At 40.1% G+C, this 26,456-nt stretch overlaps 1 protein-coding gene across 8 annotated transcripts in view; it reads right to left on the bottom strand.

Moving 5' to 3' along the window:
- CLYBL (citramalyl-CoA lyase) overlaps positions 1–26,456 on the bottom strand; it is a 274,133-nt gene that overhangs the window by 129,358 nt on the left and 118,319 nt on the right. For all 8 annotated transcript variants that reach the window (XR_004626791.1, XR_004626792.1, XR_004626793.1 and 5 more), the window contains one exon: positions 6,686–6,872. Coding sequence is in view for 5 of the 8 variants with exons in the window: in XM_034665425.1 (XP_034521316.1) it covers positions 6,686–6,872 (187 nt within the window). In the remaining 3 variants the exon portion in view is untranslated. The remainder of the gene's footprint in view (positions 1–6,685; positions 6,873–26,456) is intronic.

Genomic DNA, 26,456 nt, shown 5'->3' with positions numbered 1-26,456 from the left:
AGATTTCTCTACCTAGCCAAACAACAAAGACATTTTCAAACAGATAAAAACTGTGAGAGTTCTCCACCAACGAAACTTTGCTATACGGGAAACTCTGAAGGAGGCACATTAGAAGAAAGAAAGATGACCCTAGAAAGAAGGTCTGAGATGTAAAAGAAGAAATAATGAGCAAGTTAAAGAAGTGATACAATATGTAGGTTAATCCAAATAAATACTGTGTATGTAAAATAATGATAGCAAAAATACAAAATTTGTGAGATTACAAAGAGATCATTGAAACACTAGGCAAAAATAACATCAATTACAAGAGAGAGGATTGGATTTAAAGTTTTCTAAACTTCTTTTTTTTTTTTTTTTAAAGATTTTATTTCTTTTATTCAACAGAGATAGAGACAGCCAGCGAGAGAGGGAACACAAGCAGGGGGAGTGGGAGAGGAAGAAGCAGGCTCATAGTGGAGGAGCCCGATGTGGGGCTCGATCCCGTAACGCCGGGATCACGCCCTGAGCCGAAGGCAGGCGCTTTAACCGCTATGCCACCCAGGCGCCCCTAAAGTTTTCTAAACTTCTGTGTTGTCCAGGAAGAAGGTGAAGATTAATTTTAGGCTTTGTTAAGTCTACTGGTAAAACTTCAAGCATAACCAATAAAAGTTAGAAATACAGTCATAACTTCTAAACTAAGAGAGGAAAACATGGACTAAGAAAACAAAACAAGAAAGTCAAATAATCTTTAAAAGGCAGGAAAGATGAGGGGAAAAAAAACCCCAAACAAACCCATAGAAAGACGAGAAAAATAGGGCAAATAATAATGGTATATTCAAATCTAAATTCATCAGTAATTACATTAGAAGTAAATGGGGCGCCTGGCTGGCTCAGTTGGTGAAAGATGCGACTCTTGATCTTGGGGTTGTGTAGAGATTACTTAAACATAAAGATAAAAATAAAAAGTAAGTGGATTAATGTTCCAGTTAGAAGACAGAGATTGTCCACATAAGTATAAAAATTTTAAAAACAACAGGAGACATATGTAAAACATAAAGATATGGAAAAGTTGAAAGCAAAAGGCTAAAAACAATATACTGGGCAGATGCTAACCAAAAGGAAGCTGGTATATTCATATCAGACCACAAAAACTTTAAAGCAAAAACATTTTAGGGCATAATAATAAATGATTCAATATACAAGGAAGATATAATAATTCTGAATTTGTAGACACCCAATAAAATAGGCTCAAACTATCAGCAGCAAAAATTGATAGAACTACAGGGAAAATTGGCAAATTATCCACTAAATTTCAAGTAGCCTCTCAATTACTGATATATCAAAGAGATAAAAATCAGTAAAGATTTGGGTATTTGAATAATATAATTAACAAGTTTGGTCTAATGGAAAAATATACAGAACTCTGGTCTAGTAAACAGAAATTACTCATTCTTCTTCTTTTTTAAAAAAATTTTATTTATTTATTTGACAGAGGGAGAGGCAGTGAGAGAGCACAAGCAGGGGGAGTGGGAGAGGGAGAAGCAGGCTTCCCGCAGAGAAGGGAGCCCGATGCGGGGCTGGATCCCAGAATGCTGGGATCATGACCTGAGCCGAAGGCAGACGCTTAACGACTGAGCCACCGAGGCACCCCAGAAACTACACTTTCTTCTTAATCACACATGAAACATTTACAAGGATGGCTCATATAAAGCAGAACTCAACACATTTCTAAAAATCAGCATTATTCAGATCGCATTCTCTAACCATCATGCAACCAAGATAGAGGTCAGCAATAAAAGAATAAATAAGAAATCTCTCATATGCTTGAAAATTTAAAAATTCTAAGGCTCTGCGACTTACTCAAACTGTGGTCTGCAGACCACTCTAGTCCACAAACTCTGGTCCACAAACCATGACACTGGGAGGTATGTATGAAATAGGGGGTATGAATTTAGAAACTTCTATAGTACTTGACATTGTTGCGACAGCCAAGCAGTGTTTAATTTTTTTAGCAATTCTTTTTTTTTTTGTATTTTATAAAAGTATCAGTCAACAATAGATTAGAAATGTTTAAAAAACAAAATAAAGTAACAACAAATAAAAATAACCAAATTGGTTCTTTACCACAGAGAGTTTGGGATGCACTCTTTAGTAGCTCCTGGCTCAAGCAAGAGATCAAAATGGAAATTAAAAAATACTTAGAACCTGGGAACCTGGGTGACTCAGTCAGTTAAGCATGCGACTTGTGATTTTGGCTCAGGTCATGACCTCATGGGTTGTGAGATGGAGCCGCGCCTCACCCTCCTCATCAGGCTCCTCACTCAGCAGAAGTCTGGCTGGGATTCTCTATCTCCCTCTGCCCTTCCCCCAACTCATTCACGCACGCACTCGTTCTCTCTCTCAAATAAATAAATAAATAAATATTTTTAAAAAAATACTTAGAACCAAATGAGAATAAAAAATACGTGTTCTGGGGCGCCTGGGTGGCACAGCGGTTAAGCGTCTGCCTTCGGCTCAGGGCGTGATCCTGGCGTTATGGGATCGAGCCCCACATCAGGCTCCTCCGCTATGAGCCTGCTTCTTCCTCTCCCACTCCCCCTGCTTGTGTTCCCTCTCTCGCTGGCTGTTTCTATCCCTGTCAAATAAATTTAAAAAGTCTTAAAAAAAAATACATGTTCTTATAGACCTATCTGCTTGGATTATAACTTCTTACTTTTTGCCTGTCTCATCACCAGCCTTTAAGTCCTCCATGTTGGGGACCATACAATCATCTTTGTTCCCCTCCTTCTTGCCACAGTGTCTGGTTGAGTAGATATTCAATGTTTATTTAGATACTGAGTGTCTAAATTTACATATTTAAGCTTAAATATTAAATAAATTTGAATATTTACTTAAATATTTACTCAACTAAAATAGCAGCCTTGGAATCCTCTCTCTATTTATTCTACTCCTACTTTCTTGGCCTCACCCAAGTGTCATGGAGATTCACCAGAAATCTGTGCATTACTTGGCTTATTTTCATTGTGTCCCAGCAAGCAGTGGCTTATGCAGTCCTGTATCTCCTCATGCATTTAACAACGAAAAGAAAAAGATAAGAGGGAAGTGGGGACAGTTTTTTCATCATTCATACGTGGGAAGGTGAGCTGGTAGTGCCATCCTTGACATGAAGGAGCTACTTAAACACAAACTGGATTAGCAGGACAGGATTAGAGCATGCTGGAAGGTATTACACACTTATAAACTGCTCTGTGGAAACTCCTATTGTTTTCATTATAAACCCATACTCCACAGTGTCAATCAAATGAAATATTGAATTAGTCTACTAATAAAAAAAAATAAAATGAGATACAAAATGAAGCAACTTAAGTTTTAGTAGTGCCAAGAAAGTTGATTAGACAATAATAGTTTAGTTTAGCAAACTATAATTAGAACATCTGAAATGAGTTTTTTTTTTTTTTTAAAGATTTCATTTATTTATTTGACAGAGATAGAGACAACCAGAGAGAGAGGGAACACAAGCAGGGGGAGTTGGAGAGGAAGAGGCAGGCTCATAGCAGAGGAGCCTGATGCGGGGCTCGATCCCACAACACTGGGATCACGCCCTGAGCCGAAGGCAGAAACTTAACCGCTGTGCCACCCAGGCGCCCCTGAAATGAGTTTTAATACGGATTTTTTCTTAAGAAATAAACTCCCTAAAAATGGTCTCTACTCCATCTTGTTCATTAAGAAGACTAATATCCAATAAGAAATATGATTAAAAGATGACTTCAACAAAGAAAAAAAGAATATATGTGCAATATGTGAGAAGTTTCAGATGTATCCGGACATTTCAAATGAGTTGAAGTTCCTAGGTCTAAACAGATTACAATCCCAAAACACAAAAAGAATTTGCAGAGGTGAACACGGAGCTCCCATCAGTTACCTTTAAGAAACCATGAAATACACAAAGGTGACAAAAGATAAAGAGAAGCCAAGGTACAAACTTACCAAGAAAGGGGAAAAAGTTTAATTATGGGATTATGCAGAGAGGTGAACTTGAGGCTGATTCCTGGCAAAAATTCTAGGAGACTCGAATCTTGGTTCTATATTTAATGGCACTGTGACCTTGGACATATCTCAAAACTGCTGTGAGTATTAAATGAGGTAACATGTAAAAAGTATTTTATATAGCACCTCCTACATAGAAAGCTCTTGGTAAATGGTAACTGTTACTATTTTTCTATCTCCAGCACTTCAAAATGAAGATGGTAACAACTAGGTACTGATATGGGTTCTTTAAGATCAAGTCTCATCTGCTTAACCTATCTTTCTGGCAAGGTGTAAGTGCAGGGGGAGAAGGTATTTCTAGGTAGGTAAATTGGGATGGTATCTTTATTTTGAAAGGGCATTAGAAAAAAATCTCTTGTAATATCCTCATGAAAAGATTGGATTTTAGGAGCGTTAGATGACTGAATAACCGTACTCACAGTATTGATTCATTAACTGACCTCTCCATGCCTCAGTTCTATCTGTAGAAACAGTATAATAGTACCTCGCTTGGTCGTTATGCAAAATTAAAGCCCTTAAAACAGTGCCTGGCATTTAGTCAGCACTATACAAATAAAACATAACAGAAGCTTCTAGTTGCATGCTTGTGCAATACTTGGCTCCAACCTCTTCAACATTTACATCAGAAACTGGTTAAATTTTCATACGATATGCTGGTCAAATTCTCAAATGCTAATGATGAATGATGAAATCAAAATCCAGAAAGACCTTGATAGGTAAGAGCTATGAAATAAAATATATGAGATAAAATTAGTTCCTGGATAGAGATTTCAAGAAAAATTTTTTTATAAGTCCAGCAATTAATGGGAAGTTTAACTGCGCTAAGAGAACTGGAGTGCCCTGATGAAGACACTGGATATAAACACAAAGATCGCAGGCAGAGCTGGCCCATCATGAATTCTTCCGTCCCCTTCCCTTCCTTAGCTTCCCTGTAAATGGAGGTAGTAGGATGAGCTTGAGAACACAGGTGAACAGTAAGGAAATGTGAGGTGAGAATGGACCATATTTCCAACTTATTTGGGTTGCAAGAAACATCCTCTGGCGATTATGGGAAGATAGCCTCAAGATTTGTGGAAAAATATAATTAGAAGTTTATCAGAGTACCTAATGGCTCACTGTGCTACATGCTAAATTAAATTCCTCTCTAATCATGATTACTACAGGATTTATCTAATCTATTTCCTATAGGAAATCAAGCTACTCCCAGGCATTTTATCAAACTTTTTCCTCATAATAATCCCTGTCCCTGACAAAAGAAGATTTTGTCATCCCACAGTATAGATAAGAAATTGAGGCAAAGAAGTAAAGTGAATTGCCCTGGGTCACAAAGAACTGAAATTACAATTTAGTATCTAATCTTAGAGTGCACTACATGAGTTTTGGAAGGGAGCATACTGGAAGCACATTATATCCTTCAAGAAAAGGCCTATTTACATTAATCTCTGGGAAAAAGATTAATTGTATTTTCCTTGGGGCATGCCAAAGATGTCGAGGAGACGCTTTAGATTCCACATGCTTATTCTAATCCTTTTCCAAATACTTGGAAAGTCTTGATTTGACCATTAGGAAGATGCTGGAAGTTAACTTTTTCTTTTTTAATTAAGGCAAATATTTGTTTGCTAGACTCTCCAAGGAAAGCAATTATCAAGAAAGCTGTACAGTACAGCCATGCTATTTCAGATCACTTAAGACAAGAAAGTGTCCAAATAGGCATAAATCCAGATGGTCAGCTCTCTCTGTCCCCCAGGCCTATAATCTATTCCCAGACAACCTCACTGTCTAGGGACTAGGTAGAGAAAGGTCAAGTAAAAACATGTTTTTAACTTAAAAAGTTCCATGAAAACATAAATTATTGTTAGAATGATTTACACATAATTATTTCACCTACTTACTGAACAAATCCATCTTCACTATAAAAAACCTGGAAAATGAAGTTAAGCAAGCCACCACCCAGTAAGAACCTCTTGCACCTGTAGGCAATGGGATATTTCTTAAGGCTCAGTTCTGTGGTCAGGCCATGAGGAAATCAGCCAAAAGCTGGAACCCTAAGGTTCTGCAGGTAGTTTCCCTTAAATTAAGTAGGAAAAATGGTGACTTATTCATAGCAGTCCTTTTATTTTCTTGGCACTTGTCCCAGAAGAGATAAAGCCATTTCTCTACATTAAAAAGAAATAAATTCCTGAGGCGCCTGCGCGGCTCAGTCAGTTGAGCGTCTGACTCTTGGTTTCAGCTCAGGTCTTGATCTCAGGGTAGTGAGTTCAAGCCCTGCATTGGGCTCCAGTGTGGAGCCTACTTAAAAAAAAAGAAATAAATTCCTAGTTGCATCTTACTGGCCTAAAAAATTTACACCACAATTCCTGTATTAACTCATTTACCCAAACTGATAAATTGCATAGCCAAAATGGATTGAGTGCCTATCTCTTTATTAATATATACACATAGTCACATATACTGAATGTCATGATTTTAAGTATATTCTGGTTGGGTTCTTTCTTTCTCTTGGAGAAAAGAGACACATTCAGAACCCACAGGAAGGCTGGGTCAAGAATATATTAGTGCGTATGGTAGAATCTTTTCAACTAGTGAGCGATGTTACCAAGATAGAACCAAATTTCAATCCATTTCTTTTTCCTGTTCTAAGGAAAAATCATGCTATTACCTTTTTGTTCATAGCCACACCATCCTCGCAGTCGAGCACTGCACAATCTACGTTCAGGGAGGGAATCTTCTTTATTTTCTTTTCATCATTTCCAGGTACATAGAGCACTGCCCTCCGGGGAATGTACCTGTGATTGGATGAGGAACTATATCCAAGCCTGGGCACATCAGCTGCCAAAAATGGTTTCCTGCAGGAGACAGAATTGGGGTTAGTCTAGAATAGAATCTATTTACAAGTTTTGAAAAACCTTATTTTAATGAAAAATTAAAATAGAAAACATGATAATCTATTTTAATTTCAGCAGATCACAATCACATATAACAACTAGGAAAACAATAATAACAGAAATAACCAAGAAACAAAATGTCATTTTGGCTAAAGTTTAAAAATATGTAGCACTGTTTACTGAGGCAACCTTCACACAAAAGAAGGAGTGTGTACCTATTTCATCCTGGAAAAACACTTACGGTATTAATATATTATCCAGACAGTATCCATGGGCAAAAAGAAAAGAAATTTGTATCCAGAAGGTCCTAAATAACATAACTATCTACAATTATATGAAAATAGAAGCAAAAAATAAACAACCTATGTAAGTCTATGGCCCTCTCCTTGCCAATGAGTCTAAAGTAGGCAAATAACTGACTCAAGTTCAATTTTAACGACAGACAAGGATGGTTGGCTACTTCATAAGTGAGCAGAAAGAATAACAAATGGGAAAAGATCATTACTAGCTCTGGAATGGTGGGCAACTTCATTACTGAAAACTTCAGATTCTTCATCGATAAAAACACTAATTTTGCAGGTTGTTGAGAGGATTCAGTAAAAGAAAAGGCGGCACATGAAGTGCTCAGTGAAAGCCTGGCAGATGTGGTGGTGGGGATACCACGAGTACAGACTGCTGTTATTCTTAGTGGAGAAACTAGCTGTCAGTACCCCCTGCCTGCTTCTGACCCCTGCTCTCTCCTTCCATTCCCTCCTGGACTCAGTTTAACCTCCTGTGGAATTAAGAGGAGTTGGCTAGAACCTTGTTTGCCTCATTACAGCCCTCACCCTTAACCTGGTCCATAATTTGGTGCCAGGAAAACTATGGTTTAGCCCATAATATTGGTAAAGGAGGGTGAGATCAGGGCCAGCTACATAATTTGTGGGCCCAGAGTAAAATGAAAATATAGACCCTTGTTCAAAATCTATTAGGAATTTTAAGACGGTGACAGAAGAACATCAAACCAAGTACCAGACCCTTCTAAGCACAGAGTCGTGTGTGACTGTTCAGGTCACATATCTATGAAGCCAGCCCTCCCCATTAATTGACAAGCTATATGTTATGAAGCGCCCAGTTAAGGAAGGGTTAAGGCCACAGCAAGTCAGAAATACCCTAATGTTTTTACTCTGCCCCTAGTAAACAACATCATCCTTTCCAAAAACGTATCAGCTGTACTTTTCATGAAAGCCGTTTTTGGAAGCTATCCTAAGTTAATGCCATCAAATATTTTGCATGGTTGTAACATTTTGCCATGATTTGTGTGCCTTGTGACAATGAATCTCAAGAAAAAGCATTCACTCTTTGGCGGCCTACCGATTTTGTGTGTGGCCCCTCATTTGTTCTTGGAGCCAACCTTAATACACTATATAACTTGAGTCGAGTCTTATTTTCCTACACCATAAGCATTGTGCTACATAAGGTATGATCAGATACAGATGGATTTTAAAAGTGTACACATCTTGGGGCACCTGGGTGGCTCAGTTGGTTGGGCACCTGACTCGGTTTCAGCTCAGGTCATGATCTTGGGGTTGTGAGATCAAGTCCCGAGTTGGGCTCCACATTTAGTGGGAAGTCTGCTTGGGATTCTCACTCTCTTTCCTTCTGCCCCTCCTGTGTGCCTTCTCTCTCTCTTTCTCACTCTTTCTCTGAAATAAAATCTTTGAAAAGGTATATGTTTTGCAAGACATTTTAATATAAAATATATTATAAAAAACATATATTATGGTCTGCTAATTGAAGAAAAACTGAAATATCTGTCATCGTTTTGCACTGACTGGAAATACTTGTTTTATCTTTAAAAATGATACATAGCATCATCTTTAAACTCCTACAGCATTTATCACTCATAAGCAAACCAGAACCAGCAAAGGACTGCTTGATATCAAGGCTGCTATCAAGGATAAAGTTCTGCTATCAAGGCTAAAGTTAATCAAGGTGGCAGATGCATTCTGGAAAGGCAACTAATGATACAAATCAAAAGACTTAAAAAGTTTCCTACTTTTTGGCCCAGTAATTTCAAGTTATTAATGAAATTCTTTTTGGGAATTGTTGTAGACTGAATGTTTGTGTTTCCGTCAAACTCATATGTTGAAACATAATCCCTAGTGTATTTGGAGGTTGGGCCTTTGCGAGGAGATTAAATCTTGAGGGGTTTTGCCCTTAGAAAAAAGGCCCCAAAGAGCTCCCTGCCCCCTTTTGCCATGTGAGCACATGGTGAAAAGACTGACGTCTACAACCAGGAAGTGAGTTCTCATGAGACAGCAAATCTGTCGGAGCCTTGATCTTGGACTTCCCAGCCTCCAGAGCTGTGAGAAATAAATTTCTGTTGTTTATAGGTCACCCAGTCTATGTTATCCTGCTATAGCATCTGGAACAAACTAATAGGATCTTAAGAAAATAATTAGAAATAAGACTAGATATGTAGATATTAAGAAACTGAAAACAACTTTTAGGTCCAACAGTAGGATGAATTATAGGACAAACATTCAAGAAATATGATGTTATTGTTAAGAATTATGCTTATAAAAATATTTAATGTTGAGATAATTACTGTTGTTTTTAGACAGAGGATATAACATTATATGTGCAGTAACATCTTAACTTTGAAAAAAATGCGAGGGAAAATATCTGAAAGGAAATACACCAAAATGTTATTAGGGATGCCCCTGAACTATAGAATTTGGGATTAAGATTTTTCTCCCTCTGCACATTTTTCCCTATTTTGCATATATACTAGAAAAAGCATCATTTTTTAAAAATTCCTTTTTTTAAAGTTTTATTTATTTAAGTAATCTCTACACCCAACGTGGGGCTCTAACTCATGAGCCCAAGATTAAGAGTCACATGTTCTTCCAAGCCAACCAGGAGCTCCTTTAAAATAATTCCTTTTCCAACTGGCTTAAAACAGGTCAATAGAACCATTCAAAAGGTCTCAAGTAGCAGCATAACATAGTAGGAAATGTTAAAATGGACTATATGCGATTTGGGATATCTGACCATTTTTGACCTACGAAAATGGTAATTTTATATGGTTCAACCCAATACTGTGATTGGCATTCAGAAGATGGGATAAGAAGCAAGACGCCATGTCACTCCAAGTGTTAATTTCCTCTTCAGTGAGAAGCAACATATAGCCACCTCATACAGGGGAGAGCTCACCACAAGCAGTAAAGCATCATGCACTTAGTTACTATGATTATCTGAAACTAGTCACCCATGTGTGATGCTAGTCAGCACAGCCCTGCATCAAGAATCTTGTCTCCAGCACCGTGAACTAGATCCTGAGCCCTCTGAGGGAGAGGAAGGCCTATATCTCCTCCACACTGCTCAGCACAGGGCCTCACACATAAGAGGTACAGAATTCCTGTTGCCTTATCACCTAAAAAAGCCAGCAATCCATAGGTGGTAATGTAGGACGGATCTGCAACCACACTGTTCTTATTCTTCTTGTGAAGAGTCAAGTTTTAGTGAGGATTATAGGGAGGAGGTCATTTTTATTCCCTTTCTCCTATGCCATCCTGGACACTTTAATCCGCCCCACAGTCTGTTGCTGCTTCTCCATGTTTATCCCCTCCTTTCCATAAACACAGTGTTTACATCCTAGTTTATTTAGGGCCTCATTAACCTAGACCTAGATGACTATGGAAGCCTCTTGTTGATCCTGCTTTCCACTATGTTCTTTCATTTGTTTGTTCGTTCATTCACTCATTCAGCAAGCACTGAGTAAGCACCTACTGAGAGACCTACACTGGGTCTCCACTAGCACATGTCAGGTCCTTTTGTGTAAATAAGAAAAAATGGCCCCCTCACACCTTCCAGCAGGTAGAAGGGCAAAAAGACACCTTCTACTCCTGAAGCAGCATGCTTTGGTGAGTGGAGATGAGCTGAAGCTTAGCCTCTCTGTAGGCGATCCTGATCAGGCCATACCCCCACACAACTGTACGCAGTGGCCCTGACCCACACTGTGCTGAGCGCTGTGGGGAAGTGGCACAAAAGAAACAGGACATGCCCGGAAGGTCCAGGGAAGAACACCCAAAGGATGGCCTGCAAGCAGCTCAGGAAGGCTAAAGGGCATACATAATGAAGCTCCAGGGAAAAAGATCAAAGGCACAAAACTGTTTGGAATAATGAAAAGAGGAAAGGTGTCGAGGGGGTCTGGGTTTCAGGTTCTGCAGACTCTGAGGTCCAGGAGGGGGCTGTCTCTGGGCAGGTGGCAGAAGCCCATCTCGGCTTCCCCAAGCCTCCCTCCTCCCTGTACTACTGCTGTATCTTTTCCTTCCTCCATCTCTGGCTGTTTCAAAATCTGTTCCATACTTGAGTTGTGCTCAGCACTGACTACTGCGTATGAATACAACTGCAGTAGGTGACAAGAGCGAACTTATTTTATGTTTGGAGATAGGGCCTCTTGATAGTCAACATGTAAATGTATTCAAACAATATGCAAAACAGGGGCTTAAGAGGAGTTGAAAAAAATCTGGTAGCCTTATGGTGAGTTCTCTCTACAGAGAGACCTTCTTTTGGATATAAGATATCCCCCAGCAGGTCTAGGGGCTCCTCTGGTCAGAAGAGGACCCTCTCGACCTTGTTTTGGTTTTCTCCTTTTCCTCCCCCACCTGATAAATTTTTATTAACCAGTTATACAGCTAGAGGTACCCCTAATGCTGCAGGGGTTTTCCACCTGGGATTCAATATAACCATCACTCGGGGACCTTTTAAGAATGGTCAAGAGTGCCTGGGTGGCTCATTCGGTTGAGCATCCGACTCTTGATTTAGCTCAGGTCATGATCTCAGGGTTTGAGATTGAGCCCCATGTTGGGCTCCATGCTCAGCATGGAATGTGCTTATCCCTCCCTCTCTGCTCCCACCCTACTCTCTCTCTCTCTCTCTCTCTAATAAATAAATAAATAAATGAATGGCAGTCCAGACTTAACCAAGCGCAGATAAAAACTTGATTTAGGACTTTGTTTTGTTTTGTTTTGTAAATGGCTCCATGCCCAGTGTGGAGCACAAAGCCAGGCCTGAACTCAGGACCCTGAGATCAAGACCTGAGCCGAAATCAAGAGTTGGTGGTTTAAGCAACTGAGCCATCCAGGTGCCCCAATTCAAGACTTTTAATAGTCACCACATCACTTCTTAAATTCAAAATGGAGTTAAAAAAAAAGAAATTATCATGAAGATAATGACTTAGGTCACATAATTCATTCCAAATCATTTTATTAAATTCAAGTAAATTTATCGAAAGAATTTTAGGGGTGCCTCACATAGTTAAGCATTGCCTTCGGCACAGGTCATGATCTCAGGGGCCTGGGATCAAGCCCTCCATTAGGTTCCCTGCTCAGTGATGGGCTTGCTTCTTTCTCTCCCTCTGCCATTGCCTCTGCTTGGGCTCTCTGGCTCTATCTCTGTCAAATAAATAAATAAATAAAATCTTTAAAAAAAATTTTAGTGAACTAATCAAACTCAGTATTAATCACATATCCAATGTATTCAAGCTCTTTACCAGTGCCTTTATAATAGGACTTCAATAATACTAAGAAGGTTAATTTTATGTGTCAACTGAACTGGCCCATGTGGTGCCCAGATATCTGGTCAAACTTTTTCTGGGTGTGTCTGTGAAGACGTTTCTGCACAAGATTAACATCTGAATTGGTAAACTGAGCAAAACAGATTGCCTTCCCTAATGAGCCCCATCCAATCAGCTGAAGGTCTGAATAGAACAAAAGGCTGAGCCGCGCCTGGGTGGCTCAGTTGGTTAAGCATCGGACTCTTGATTTCAGCTCAGGTCCTGATCTCAGGGTTGTGAGGTGGAGCCCCATGACAGGCTCTGTGCTGGGCGTGGAGCCTGCTTAAGATTCTCTCCCTCGGGTGCCTGGGTGGCACAGCGGTTAAGCGTCTGCCTTCAGCTCAGGGCGTGATCCCGGCGTTATGGGATCGAGCCCCACATCAGGCTCCTCCGCTGTGAGCCTGCTTCTTCCTCTCCCACTCCCCCTGCTTGTTCCCTCTCTCACTGGCTGTCTCTATCTCTGTTGAATAAATAAATAAAATATTTAAAAAAAAAAAAAGATTCTCTCCCTCTGTCCCTCCTCCCACTCTCCCTCTCTCTCTCTCTGAAAAAAAAAAAAAAGAAAAAAAGAATTTTAAGTGTTTAAAACAAATAAACAAACAAACAAACCCAGAATAAAAAGGCTGACCCTCCCTCAAATGGAAGGGAATTCCTCCTGCTTGACTGTCTTCCACTGGGAAATGGGTTTCTTTTCCTGCCTTTGGACTTAGATGGAGACATCAGTTCTTCCAGGGTCTCAAGCCTGCTGGCCTTTGGACTGGAATTATAACATTGGCTCTCTTGGGTCTCCCATGCGCTCACTGCAGATCTTGGGACTTGTCAGCCTCCACAACTGCGTGGGCCAATTCCTTATAATACACACATAATTTATATGCACAGACATATATGCAGATATATCCCATTGGTTCTGTTTCCCTAGAGAACCTGAAAATAACTCCTATACATTACCAACTAGATAGTTAACTGAGTCAACCAGTTGTGCCTTCCACCCACCTTTACACTGCTTCTCCTCAACCTGGCTAAAGACCCCATCACCATCCCAGGTCCTCTCTGCTCCTGTCCAGTGTCCTCCCCACACCACAGCCAGGGTGGACCTTTACAAATGTCAATGAGATCATGATATTCCTCTGCTCCAAACACTTTAACGGCTGTCAGGTGGTCTCACATTAAAGTGCAAATACCTTACCTGGCCCACAAGGCCCTGGCTGCATGGCCTGTCCATCCCCTTCTGCTACTACTATCACAGGGATCTTCCCCCAGTTTCCTGAATGAGCTACATTTATCCTGCCTGCCTCAGTACCTTCCCACATACTATCCCCTCACTGGAAGTTTCTTCTCCTGGATCCTAGCATGTCTAGTTCCCTCTCATCCTTCAAATCTAAATGTTACCTACTCAGCAAAGGCTTCCTGAACCCCTTTATACTAAATCAAACTTCTCCTGTGACTCTCTACTCCAGATTCCCACCTGTTCCTTTCACAGACTTTCCCCTTTTGAAATGAATTAATTATTGGCCTTTTGACTTGTTTATTGTCTTTCTTCTACAAAACCGACAGAATTTTTCCATTTCTTGTATCCAGACAGGAACATCCTTCCTATTTGTTAGGGAAGAGTAGGCCACCCGATGGTCCTTAAAAGCAAGGGTGAGGACACATGGCACAGTGTGGCCACTGAGATGCTACAGACAGACCTTGGAGCCTTGAGGAGGGAGGCAAAGATGGAGGACAGTGAAGACTTTTCCCATCCTGGTAGTGGTGAAGGAGGGAGGTGGCCACAGCAAGTGCCCAAGGATGGTGGTGCCAGGGGTGTTGGAACTGGGGGCAGCAGGAGATGGTGTCCTGGCCTGACTTTGGCTGTGTTCTCAGGTGTTTATCCGTGCCCATTCTCCAAGCCCAGCTCTCCAGCCTGCCCACACCCCTCTCAGAAATTCCTTTTCTGCCTAAGTCGGCCCCAGCCAGTACTGGTCATATACAAGTCTGCACACCCGGTGCACAGGATCCCAGTGAGCAGGTACCTGGTTTGCATCACTCCTGTCATGTACTCTCTGTGCTGCCTCACATGTATAGGGACTCAGGAAATGTAAGCTGAATGCAGGGAAGAAAAGACTCAGCTGGGTGGTGGGCTGAGGAGTGTTCAAGGAGAAAAGGCCACATATTTCCATTAGCTTCTGTCCTCAGAGGGCTAAAAAGGAGAGCAGGCATGGGGTGCTTGGCTGGCTTAGTTGGTGGAGCACGCAACTCTTGATCTCAGGGTTGTGGGTTCGAGCCCCAAATTGGATTAGAGATTATGTAAAAATAAAATCTTAGAGAACACCATTCATTGTTCTATCTCTATGAATTTGACTACTCTGGATATCTCACGGAAGGGGAATTATACAGTATCTGTCTTTTTGTGTCTGCCTTATTTCACAGAGCATAATGTCCTCAAGGTTCATCCATGCTGTAGCATGTGTCAGAATTTCCTTCCTTTTTAAGGCTGAATAGTATTCCAATGTATGGACGTACTGCATTTGTTTATTCATCTGTTGGTGGACATTTGGGTTATTTCTACTTTTGTACTACTGTGAATAATGATATAATGAACACTGGTGCACAAATATCTATTTGAATCTTTGCCTTCAATGATTTTGGGTACTTACCCAGAAGTGCAATTGCTAGATCATATGTTAATTCTATATTTAATTTTTTAAGGAATTCTCATACTGCTTTCCACAGTGATGGTCTCATTTTACATTTCTACTCAGATATTATTTTTAAATATTTTATGCTGCAATTGAATCCATTAATGACTGAAGGGGTATTTTGGAACCAGAAAAAAAGAATTGTCTTTTATGTGGCCTTTAGAAATTTCCTTCCAGGGGTGCCTGGGTGGCTCAGTCAGTTAAGCATCTGCCTTCAGCTCAGGTCATGATCTCAGGGTCCTGGGATGGAGCCCTGGGTCAGGTTCCCTGCTCGGTGGGGAGTCTGTTTCTATTTCTCCCTTCGCCCCTCCTACTTCCCCTGCTCATGCTCTTTCTAATAAATAAATAATATCTTGAAAAAAATTTCCTTCCAAAAATTTTAATAAATTTTGGTAAAATCTCATTTGTTCATAAACATAAGAAATAAGAAAACAAGGCATCATTTAAAAATAATATATCAGGGGTACCTGGGTGGCTCAGATGGTTAAGTATCTGCCTTTGGCTCAGTCATGATCTGACCCTGGGATCTAGCCCTGCATCGGGATCCCTGCTTCTCCCTCTCCCTCTGCCCCTCCCCCCACTCATGCTTTCTCTTTCAAATAAATAAATAAAATCTTTAAAAAAAAATAATTTTAAAAATTAAAAAAAATAATATAAATTTCTCTTTAGGATGCTGCATATAAATGATATGGCCCTTTAAGTTCTTTTAGAGATTCTGACTCTACTAACTGGCTGGCTCAGTTAGTAGAGCATGCAACTCTTAATCTCAGGGTTGTAAATTCAAGCCCGTGTTGGGTGTAGAAATTACTTAAAAATAAAATCTTTAAAAAAAAGAAAAAAAAAANGCTCAGTTGTTAAGCGGCTGCCTTCTGCTCAGGTCATGATCCCTGCATTCTGGACCCTGCTCAGCGGGGAGCCGCTTCTTCCTCTTCCACTACCCCTGCTTGTGTTCCCTCTCTTGCTGCCTCTCTCTATCAAATAAATAAATAAAATCTTAAAAAAAAAAAAAGAAAATTAAAAATAAGATTTTGATTCTAAGAGCTGATTAAGGTTAAAAAAAAAATTTCTTAGGGCATCTTGCTGGCTCAGCAGGGCATGTGACTCTTGATCTCAGATCATGAGTTCGAGCCCCAACTGGGTGTAGAGTTTACTTAAATAGCAATAAAATAAAAATTTCTTATGGAAAAATCTGCATAAATCCACAGCTATATGACAGATTCCTGATGGATTCCTCTATTTGGGGCTGGATTTTTAATCCCTTGAGAGGGTTGGAGGAGTATAACTGAGCAATATCATTGTCTCTTCTAAGTTCATACACTAGGAAAAACTGAGTTCTGTGTTGCATGGCCCATGGGTCTGACCTTGCATGACAATTCTGATGCTTACGGGAGAATAAATGCAATTAGAATGAGGATAAGAGCCCATTAGCCAATCCTTTCCTACCCCCACAAAGAGAGTAAAATTCACATATGAATTTCAACCATGCTTATGACTTAATAATAGGTATTTATGCCAGCATCTATAATAACTGAGGCCTACTTATGTTCTCACTTTGCTAAGTTCCCAAGTGCCCGGACAGATTCCCTATTCTGAGGAACTGTTTCAGTCACTATGGCAACAGTGCACAGAGAAGGGGGGGCTTTCCCTGGGCACGAGAGTAAAAGAACAGCTATTTGTCCTCCCATTGGCAGAACTGGGCCATTCGTGAGATTAGCATGTGGTGGAAATACAAATAAGCATGCAGCCCGCTTCAGAAAGGCCAAGAAAACATTTTCAGGGCAAACTCTCTCATGAAGCAATGATATCACACCTTAATCTAATGCTCCATTTGAAATGAAGAGTGTTTTGCATCCAAAGTAGACACACAAGATAGCAGTTCGTGGTCCTCTGCGGGTTTGCTTCCCTGGGCACAGGATGGGGCAACCCAGGGGCTGTGGACCAGCCTTTCAGCCATTGTGGGGTGCCATGTACAAAGAGAGGGGAAGGGTGAGGGAATTCCCTTTTAACCTATCCTTGCCATGGAACCCCAGAAAAAGGAGTAGGCATTGGATACAGGGCAGACTTAGCAGGAGTAGGGGGAAAAAAAAAAAAGAATCCATAATTATGCCCAGTTTGGTAAAGTTTGTGTCATGCTGTTTCAGAGCAGATCTCTGCCTCCTCAGACCATCAGAATACCAAAGGGCAAAGCAAGTGACCCCTGCAATGGAGGTCTTCTTTCACATAGAACAAGAAAGCAAACAACCAACCATGTCAAAATTTAAGATACTCATTACACTAAGTGAAATAAGCCAGACGCAAAAGGACAAATACCATATGATTCCACCTGTATGAGGTACTTAGTCAAATTCAGACAGGAAGGACAATGGTGGTGGAATGGGGATGGGGAGTTCTTATCTAATGGCAAGAGAGTTTCAGTTTGGGAAAATGAAAACTTCTGGAGATGATGGCAATGGTTGCACAACACTGAGAATGTACTTAATGCCACCGAATGGTCCACTTTAAAACAGTTAAAATGGTGAATTGTATATTTTACTACAATGGAAAAAAAAAGTTACCAAATCCGTTTCCCTTGTCATATCCATGCTATCCTTTCATAAACACAAATGTATTGATCAAATTCACTATCGATCACGCATCCAATAAATACTAAGTCCATTGCAAGCTGGCCCTCGCCCAATATGGGCTGTGTGTGGGCTGAGTAAACATGGTTGTGAAGCTACGCGCCCAGCACACCCTCACTGCCGCACATGCGTCTGTCTGGTATGGTTGCAGGACTCTAGTTCTCCAGGTGTGTGCAAGCTCCTGTGGGGATAAGTCCCAGAATCAGGGAAAAAACCCTACAATGGTGTAACCATGAATGGGTCCCAAAGAAGGGGTCATGTTTTCCATGAGATCAGAGACCCACGTTTACATCCCATATGGATTAGTCTTTATTAATAACTGTGCATGGGCACCTTTCAGAGTTGCTCTTCCGTGGCACTCAGGCGTCTGGTAGCACATCTGAGGGTTAACACTGCCATTTTTCTGAAAGGAAGGTGAGGGAAGGGAAGAATTTGATACTGGCTAAGCCCAGCCAGCCCAGCAGCTGACAAGAGGAAGAGGAGAGTGGGGAGACTATCTAAGAGGAGGTGAGGGAGAGGAAGAGAATGAGGAAAAGGAGGAGGAGAAAGATGGGGGAAGTTGGGGTGGATAAGAAAAGTGGGAGTGAAGGAAGGCAGGTGGAAGTGAGGGTGCAGAAAGGGACAGTGGGGGAGGGGAAGCGAGAGAGAAGAGAGGAGCTTTGTTTTTCCTCAAACCTCCTCGTTTTGTGTTGAGGAGGGGATGACAATAGAGCATGTGCCTGTTACTGGGTATTCGCAGTAATCCCACTTTCTTTCTCTACTTTTGGTGAGAGAAGGAGGAGCAGAAGTTTTATCTGAACGGAAAACTGGAGGGATTTTTTTTTCTTGGAGTGACACTGAGGTCAAGAGGGAAACCTGCACTCCTTCACTGAACACGTTTAAGAACACAATGAGATTAGCATTTCTTCTGTTTCTAGGCTGCTTCCACCCAGGCCTCCTAGAAACACAAAGAAGTCCAAGGATGTTGTTCATTAATAGTTAACTGTTGATGTTGCTGAGGACTTGGTCCAGGAATGACACTCTCCCTCTACCCACGGAGATTTGATAGATGAATTAACAAGTGTAATCCCACCATCACAAACTTTGAGAGATAGTACCTGTCAAGCACAGAACCTGGGAAATTTTTGGTACATTTGTAATAAAAACCTAAAGGATATGCCATCTGATTTCTCTTGGGCTCTGTAGAGATGATTTGGAATTCTGGATCATGAATCTCTGAATGTGAGGAATAAAGAGCAAACTTATTCCATTCCTGACCAAAGGTGAACATTCAGAGCACAGCTGTCTGTTTACGTGGTTTATTGTTCACATCCCTGCCTAAGAAGATCTGATTCTAAAACAAGTTGCAGAAAAGACAATATTTAGTAGTTAATGTATTAAAACAGCCAGTGGAGAGTACAGGAAATATTACCGTAGGTACACCAGAAAATTTCATAAAAAAGACCATTCACAAAATTTCTCCATTTAGAGATTCCATTAGTAACTGGGTTATTCTATCTCAAAAAATAGTAAATTTAAAGCTGAGATGATTATTTCCTGGCAGAGCTTTAGAGGTAACTGAGTAAATGTGAACTAGAAAGATCAATTTCTCCTTAACTTTTTTTTAAAGGTCACCAAAGAAGACTGTCAACCTGACAGATGTAACCATGGATTCTTTCACAGAGTTCTTCAAAAGCTCAAAGGCTGCTAAATGTGTCAAATTAATGCATCTCCCCCATGACCGGGCTCTTTGATATGAAAGTAATCATGGGAGATTTTTTTTTCCCCCTCCAGAAAATGGCTCTGCAATTTTGAGAAAATAGTTCTCTCCACATCTTAAATTTTTTTTGTAACTATCATGAAAATGATGTGGGTTGTTAATGGAATCTCCGTTTTCTCCCTAGATTCTCTCAAAAATTCCTTTCAAGTGTCAATCTCAATGAAATAAGGCCAGAATGTTACATAGCTTAGAATTTTGATATTTTGTTAGCTATAGTCCTTCGATTATCCTGATTTGTAGATTTTGGGAGGATTTAATATTGATCTCTCTCTAGCACTGAATAATTTTTAGAAAAAAACACAGTCTAAGTCTAATTGCCAGACCCATACCACACACACGAAAGCTGTGAATACAAGCTGTGATCATGAATCACGTGTATGTAGCTTTGATTGTGTGGGACCCACAATAAGATTAAGATTGTGTTTTTTTTCCTTCTTAATTATTCAGGGCTAAGTGTGATAAAAATTAAAACTAAACATATGGATGTGATCATGAAGGCTTTTTCTAACATAGTTGGTTGTTTTTCTTTCTAAGTATGTGTAATGTGCTACAGGCACTAACTCCTTTAAATATCTATTTAAGGCCAGACTTCCTAGAACTTGCTCTAATTTTAGGGGAGCTTAGGGTTTTTTTTTTTCTTAATTCAGTGCCACACTTAGTATGTACAAGCTCAAAGTACAAAAGAGCTTCTTTTCCCTTTATTTTTAGTCCCCCCGCCAAACCACTCTTTTTATTAAGTTTTTATTTTATTTTATTTTTTTAAAGATTTTATTTATTTATTCGACAGAGATAGAGACAGCCAGCGAGAGAGGGAACACAAGCAGGGGAGTGGGAGAGGAAGAAGCAGGCTCATAGCAGAGGAGCCTGATGTGGGGCTCGATCCCATTACGCCAGGATCATGCCCTGAGCCGAAGGCAGATGCTTAACCGCTGTGCCACCCAGACGCCCCCTTTATTAAGTTTTTAATTTTAATTCCAGTATAGTTAACCAAAAAACCACTCTTAATGAATATGTATTGTTACTTAGCTTTTGGTGGAATGAACTGGTCAAACTCAGACAGAAACACTTTCATTGTAAATACAAGGGGATAAAATTAAAAATTAAGAGGTGAATCCTTTACACAAGCTGTATGTCGATGACGATCTATGTTTTGGTTTACTTGTGACTTGATTCACAGTTTTCTGGGATAATGACAAGAAAGATGAAATAGGTTATTTAGAGACCAAGATACCCAGACAATTTTTTGTGTTTGTTTTTGGAATGCATTAACTAATTTTAAAAGCTAATTTAATTTTACATTCTATCTAGACTAACACTGATATTTGTCTTCCTTTGGAATGTGCTAATGATATGCTATGAGGTAGGTGGCTCAGAAGACCATTGGGTGACAAGGACAGACCACTTGAGATTGAAAAGTTGTTGAAGGTTTTCATGGCACCAAATGGACAATCTCCAAGTGATTCTTCCTCTGACTCTAGTTTCCAGAAATGCGAGCAAGGTGCTGGGGAACACTAAGCTACAAGTCAGGAGACATAAAACATCCATTCTTAGACCAGCCTCAGATTCCAGCTTCTGACTGCCTGGTGCATTTCCCAACGACTCCTGGGTAACCTGGTCCCATTCTTCCATCTCATATCCTCTTTCCATTCTCACTTGGGCCTCCCAAAGTTCTTGCTGACTCTACTTCTAGCTGAACTCACATTTCTTTGCTAACCCCAAGCTCCTAGATTCATTTCCATGAAGAATTCAACTGCCATCCATGTCCTGGAATTGGTCCTAACTCTGCTGGTCATTTCTGCCTTCCCCCTGGTTTGGCTCACTTAGCTTGGGTTAGGATGGAGGACCTAGCAGAAGGCTGACTGCCCATATGGGCCAACCAACTCCCAGTTAGTTGATGTTTGATTAGATTACCCTTGCCAGATCTCTGTGACCGTAATTCAGGTTCTAAATACAAGAGGATCTATTTTGGTTCAAAAGCCAAGTAAGAGAGCAAACTTTGCAGTAGTTTTTCATGGAAGCCAGCATTTTAAAGAAAGCATTTTAAAGAGGCACAACCTCAGAACTTAGTTTATCCCATTCCCAGCAAGACCAGTAGACTGCAATAACAATCCGAAGGCAGGAAAAACGATAGGATATTAAATTACGGAATACCAACATTTGCATAGTAATTTCCACTAATTAAGAAAGAAAGATATAAGTTGTTTGTTATAAACACCACCAGGTCTTGAGCAAACACCAAGAGCTCACCACAGAGCCAAACCAAGCATTTGTCTAATCAAAGCCACTTTCTAAAGCGTTTTATTAGTACAGCTGCAGAGCACACATTTTATCACACATGCTAATAATCCCAGTTATGGCGCCTACATTTTAATCATTTGTTCTAGGCTTGTTTCTCAAACAATTAACACTAATGAATGGTCAGAATACCTCGGATCATATATGTCTAATTGCAGTCAAGAGAGTTCTTGTCTGCATGTACATTTCAATTTACCTCTGGGGATAATGTTTGTTAATTGTATTTCTTTATACGAAAGCGAAGAAAAAGGCAGTTCAGGCAAAAAGGACTAAGTGTTCTCCTCTCTCCCTTTGTTCCCACAAGAAGCTAAAGTCACTTCAAGAGGCACTTAATCCCATCATCCGCGGTTACAATTGCCTTGCAGCATCAATCAAAAAGAGTCTGAAGTAAAATGATGCAGCTATATTGTGTAATTAAAAGCAATTCAGGTAGTTATTGCTTGGGGCCCTCTGCGGGTCCAAATACTTAAAATGGCCCTGCAGGGATCCTAAACACTGTAGTGTTTTAAATTTGGTCAGCAACAATATCTGAAGGAAAGCAGAATATGCAAAAAANAAAAAAAAAAAAAAAAAAAAAAAACAACAACAACAACAAAAAAAAAACCTCCCCACAAAATCCCACAAAAACCCAAAACAAGAACAAAAAAGCCTACCACCCTGTCCTAGTGTGAATTGTAAAGCGAAAGAAAAGAAAAGGGAGAGCAAAAGTCTGAGGTGAAAAAGCCAGCTACAAAATGAAATAAACATAGAAGGGCAGGAAGGAGAAAAGAGAAAACAACTAATGTTTTCCGATTTCAACAGTCCCTGTCCCAATACAACTTTTGCAGTTAAGGGGAAAAAAAATGTGCACCAATGTTGGCTGGGTCTCTTCAACATGAAATGGAACAGCTTTGTAGGATCTAACATATGACAGGTAGAAGCTATCTGAAAACCCAAACTTACTAAGAAAATATGAAGTAAATTTATGGTGTGTCTAATTCCACAGTTACTTATTAAAGGCAAGATGTTTTAAAAGTTTGGCACAGATTTCTACTGCAATTTACTTAAATCATTAAGAAAAATTAAGTGCTGAAGCTTTCGGGCTTCTTATTTGGCTTTTTCAGCCAATAAGAGTTTAACATAGTGTTTTCTGCTGTGTGCCTTTAACAAAGAGCCATCCATCGTTGGCAGAAGCTTGGGAACAGGCATAATTCTCTGGTTTTGATTCTCGGCTAAAATATTTTTAAGTAAAAACACAACTCAACAGATGTAAGACTAGATGTTAAAATAACAATGTGTGTTTAAGTTTTACCATCATTTCCCCCTTTATAATAAAACCGGGAAAGAAGGCTTCCTGTTGATTTACAAAAGAATTTCTGGAAAAAATGCTAAGTGCATGCCTGAATGAGCTACTGGATATTAAGGAACTTTTCAGAAAAGACACCAGGTTACTCTCAGGATAAGGTACATTGTGGAAGCAGATGTAATCACTAGAACAGGGCATTTCACGGCAGCATCTATAAATACTTTCAAAGGTACAAGTCCTGGCAAATGTAATTGTGGCCTAAAAACTATGTGTGTGCATGTGAGAGTTACATGATTTAACTTTCAAATCACAAAATGATTATAGAATGAGATACCCAACAACAGTTCATTTTAACACAGAACTGCCCTCATTTTCCACACAAATATTCTAGCAACTTGAGTGCAAAAGTTTACAACTAAAAATTGCAGAAGTATTTCCTCAAAGCTTAAGAATATATATGAAGTACTGATTTGCAAAATGGCAGAATGGAACCAATTGTTTCCAACTCTAAAAGAACCAAACTTTAAAAAATCTGTCATTTAAAAAAATCTGCCTACATGCTTTCCCAACTATAATGATCACAGTGTTAGACACACTATATACACTCAAATTGTTTTGTGCTGTGAGTTAAGTATTTTCTTTAAGTGGGGCATCTGGCTGGCTCAGTTGGAGGAACATGGGACTTTTTTTTTTTTTTTTAAAGATTTTATTTATTTATTTGACAGAGACACAGCCAGCGAGAGAGGAACACAAGCAGGGGGAGTGGGAGAGAAGCAGGCTCCCCAGCAGAGCAGGGAACCCGATGCAGGGCTCAATCCCAGGACCCTGGAATCAAGACCTGAGACAAGGCAGACGCTTAATGGTAAACCTATCAGTCGAGCCACCCAGGCATCCCTAAAAATAAAATCTTCAAAAAAAAGTTATTTTGTAAGTTTAAACCTACTGATTATTATTCGGTGCTCAGTCTTTGAGTGTTCATTCAAAATCATTAACCCTTAATGGGTGGGAATCAAGGGTCTGAAATCCCCCCCAACTGCCATATTCTTATCACCCTTACCTTCTAGGTAACACACTCCCCATGGGACTGAGAAGAGCAAGTGGATGACAGAAGTGCCCTGCAGCTTACTTGAACTTGAATCCCTGTCTCTGTACCTCCACCACCAAACTTCTCAGATAATCTATTTCACAATCAGGCATAGGCACTTCTTTGCCCCAACTGTGCTGCTCAAGATAAGCTACCTAAAAGCAAAGTGCTAAATGAAGACTTCATTTCTGATCCACCGAAGTATCTATTTTGTGTCCTACAGTTTTCTTCACTAGCTTTTGGATTAAGATAGGCAGGTACTTTCTCTTAGGAAAAGGAAGTATAAACTTTATTAACGGGATATTTTAAGAACACCCAAAACTGAACTAAGCAAAAGGGAGAAAAACTAATTCACTGATGATGAATTTCAGGCAAAAGTCTATAATGCGATCTGTCCCTTATAACAATCTTTAACACAATTCCCACTGACAGGTGTTTTATCAATATCATATTTTTTTTCTTCTTGAGTCCCAGGTCTCAGCACTGCTCCCTTGTTCCTCATGCTCCCCTGGAACTCCCCAGGGATGATGCCCACCACAACTGGGTCCTTCAGTTCCTGCCATTGATCCAGCTGTGTGCATGCTGACTAAATGCTGCCAGGTCAAGCTGGAGAGCAGGACTTGAAAATTCAGTGCTAATTACTGTGATTACAATCTGTGTGTCAAGCAGCCAAAGCCTCTGGGAAGTGTCCACAGGCAACCTGTCTCTGAATCAAAAATCTCAGTTTGAGAGATGAAGAATCTATACACACTGACTTCCCAGCTCGTTAAGTCATAATATGGGCGTCAAGTTGTTCATGATACCTTCTCTGGAAGCATATGAAGTAAAGTAAACCCAGCATTTAGAATGCACAAGACAGCAAGGGGAAATGATCAAACAGAACCCACGCAGCCCCCAAAATAGGAAACACCAGAGTCCTGAAACATCATGCTCAGATGGCAATTTTCTTGAGATGACTTGAGACCCTCTGAACCCAACCAGGGAGTGAGTGGGCACTTAATGAAAACACGCTCCGCATCGCTCTGCAAAGAGCAGGAGCAAATAAGTCACGAGAAACCTCAAAGCCCTTAGTATCCATGTGAGTTGTGTATTCATGACCGAGCTCCCAAAGGCAGATAGACTGGAGTCAGAAAAAGTGATTTCACAAATATATCTTACATGATATTAAAGAATCAAAAAATGCTGATGGGAGGGAATGCTAAGATATCGTTTTGTTTTCCTGTGCTCACAAGCATTTCTTAAAATAAGCTTGAGTCATTTGGGAACAGGTTGAAGAACAAGGTGTATTTATAGCTATTTGGGAAGGCAGCTAGTTTTGCTCTGGAGTGCATGGCTCATTTTCCTTTCTTCACAGACCATGTGTAGATAGGCTTGTTCCTGTCCAAGTTATACAAATACAGTTCTTCCCAGAGCACGATCTTTAAAACAGATTAATCTTTTGAGTCATGTAAAATCTTAAAGGAATTTCTGTATTTGCAGTGACATTACAATGTTAAGTTTCCAGACACTGCCCAAAAGTTGTGATTTCACATCTAAACCATCACAGGACCCTTCTGTAGCTGGTGAACACCACACAGGCTTTCTATGTGTCCATAACAAGGAAGAAAGGCTTTTCAGGGGACACACTGGCCAGTGTGGTCCTAGGGTAGCAAGCAAAATCGAACCTGTCATTTTGAGCCTGGCCTGAATTGGCCAACATGTGTTGAACGCCATGGAGCCTTTATGAAAATATGACTTCAAATATTTTTCTTTCCTCCTACTCAGTTCACAAAGTATGTCTGTAAGTGTGTTTACTGGAAAACGAAACCACTTTTAAAAGGCTCGGTTGTTTTATATCAAGAACCCTAAAGAAAAAAGGTAATAATTTCAGTATGAACCCATTCTATAAAATGCCATTATTTGATTACTTATTTAGGTTATTTGCTGATTACTCAACATAAATAAAATTTTAAAAATAGAAGTGATCAGAGGTGCCTAAGTGGCTTAGTTGACTGAGCATCTGACTCTTCATTTTGGTTCAGGTCATGATCTGAGGGTTGTGAGATCGAGCCCCATGTTGGGCTCTGTGCTCAGAACAGAGTCTGCTTGAGATTCTCTCTCTCCTTCTCCATCTGTCCCTCCCAAGCTCACACTAAATAAATAAATAGAAGTGATCATATATTTGAAGATTTTCGTAACTTCAGGTGGTAATTTTTCTCTTTTTAAGAATTAAATGAAATCA

Source organism: Ailuropoda melanoleuca, chromosome 7 (genome assembly GCF_002007445.2).
Source record: "Ailuropoda melanoleuca isolate Jingjing chromosome 7, ASM200744v2, whole genome shotgun sequence".
Lineage (NCBI taxonomy): Eukaryota > Metazoa > Chordata > Mammalia > Carnivora > Ursidae > Ailuropoda > Ailuropoda melanoleuca.
The sequence above is the reverse complement of the archived record's forward strand: the minus strand, read 5'-3'. Positions and strand labels throughout refer to the sequence as shown.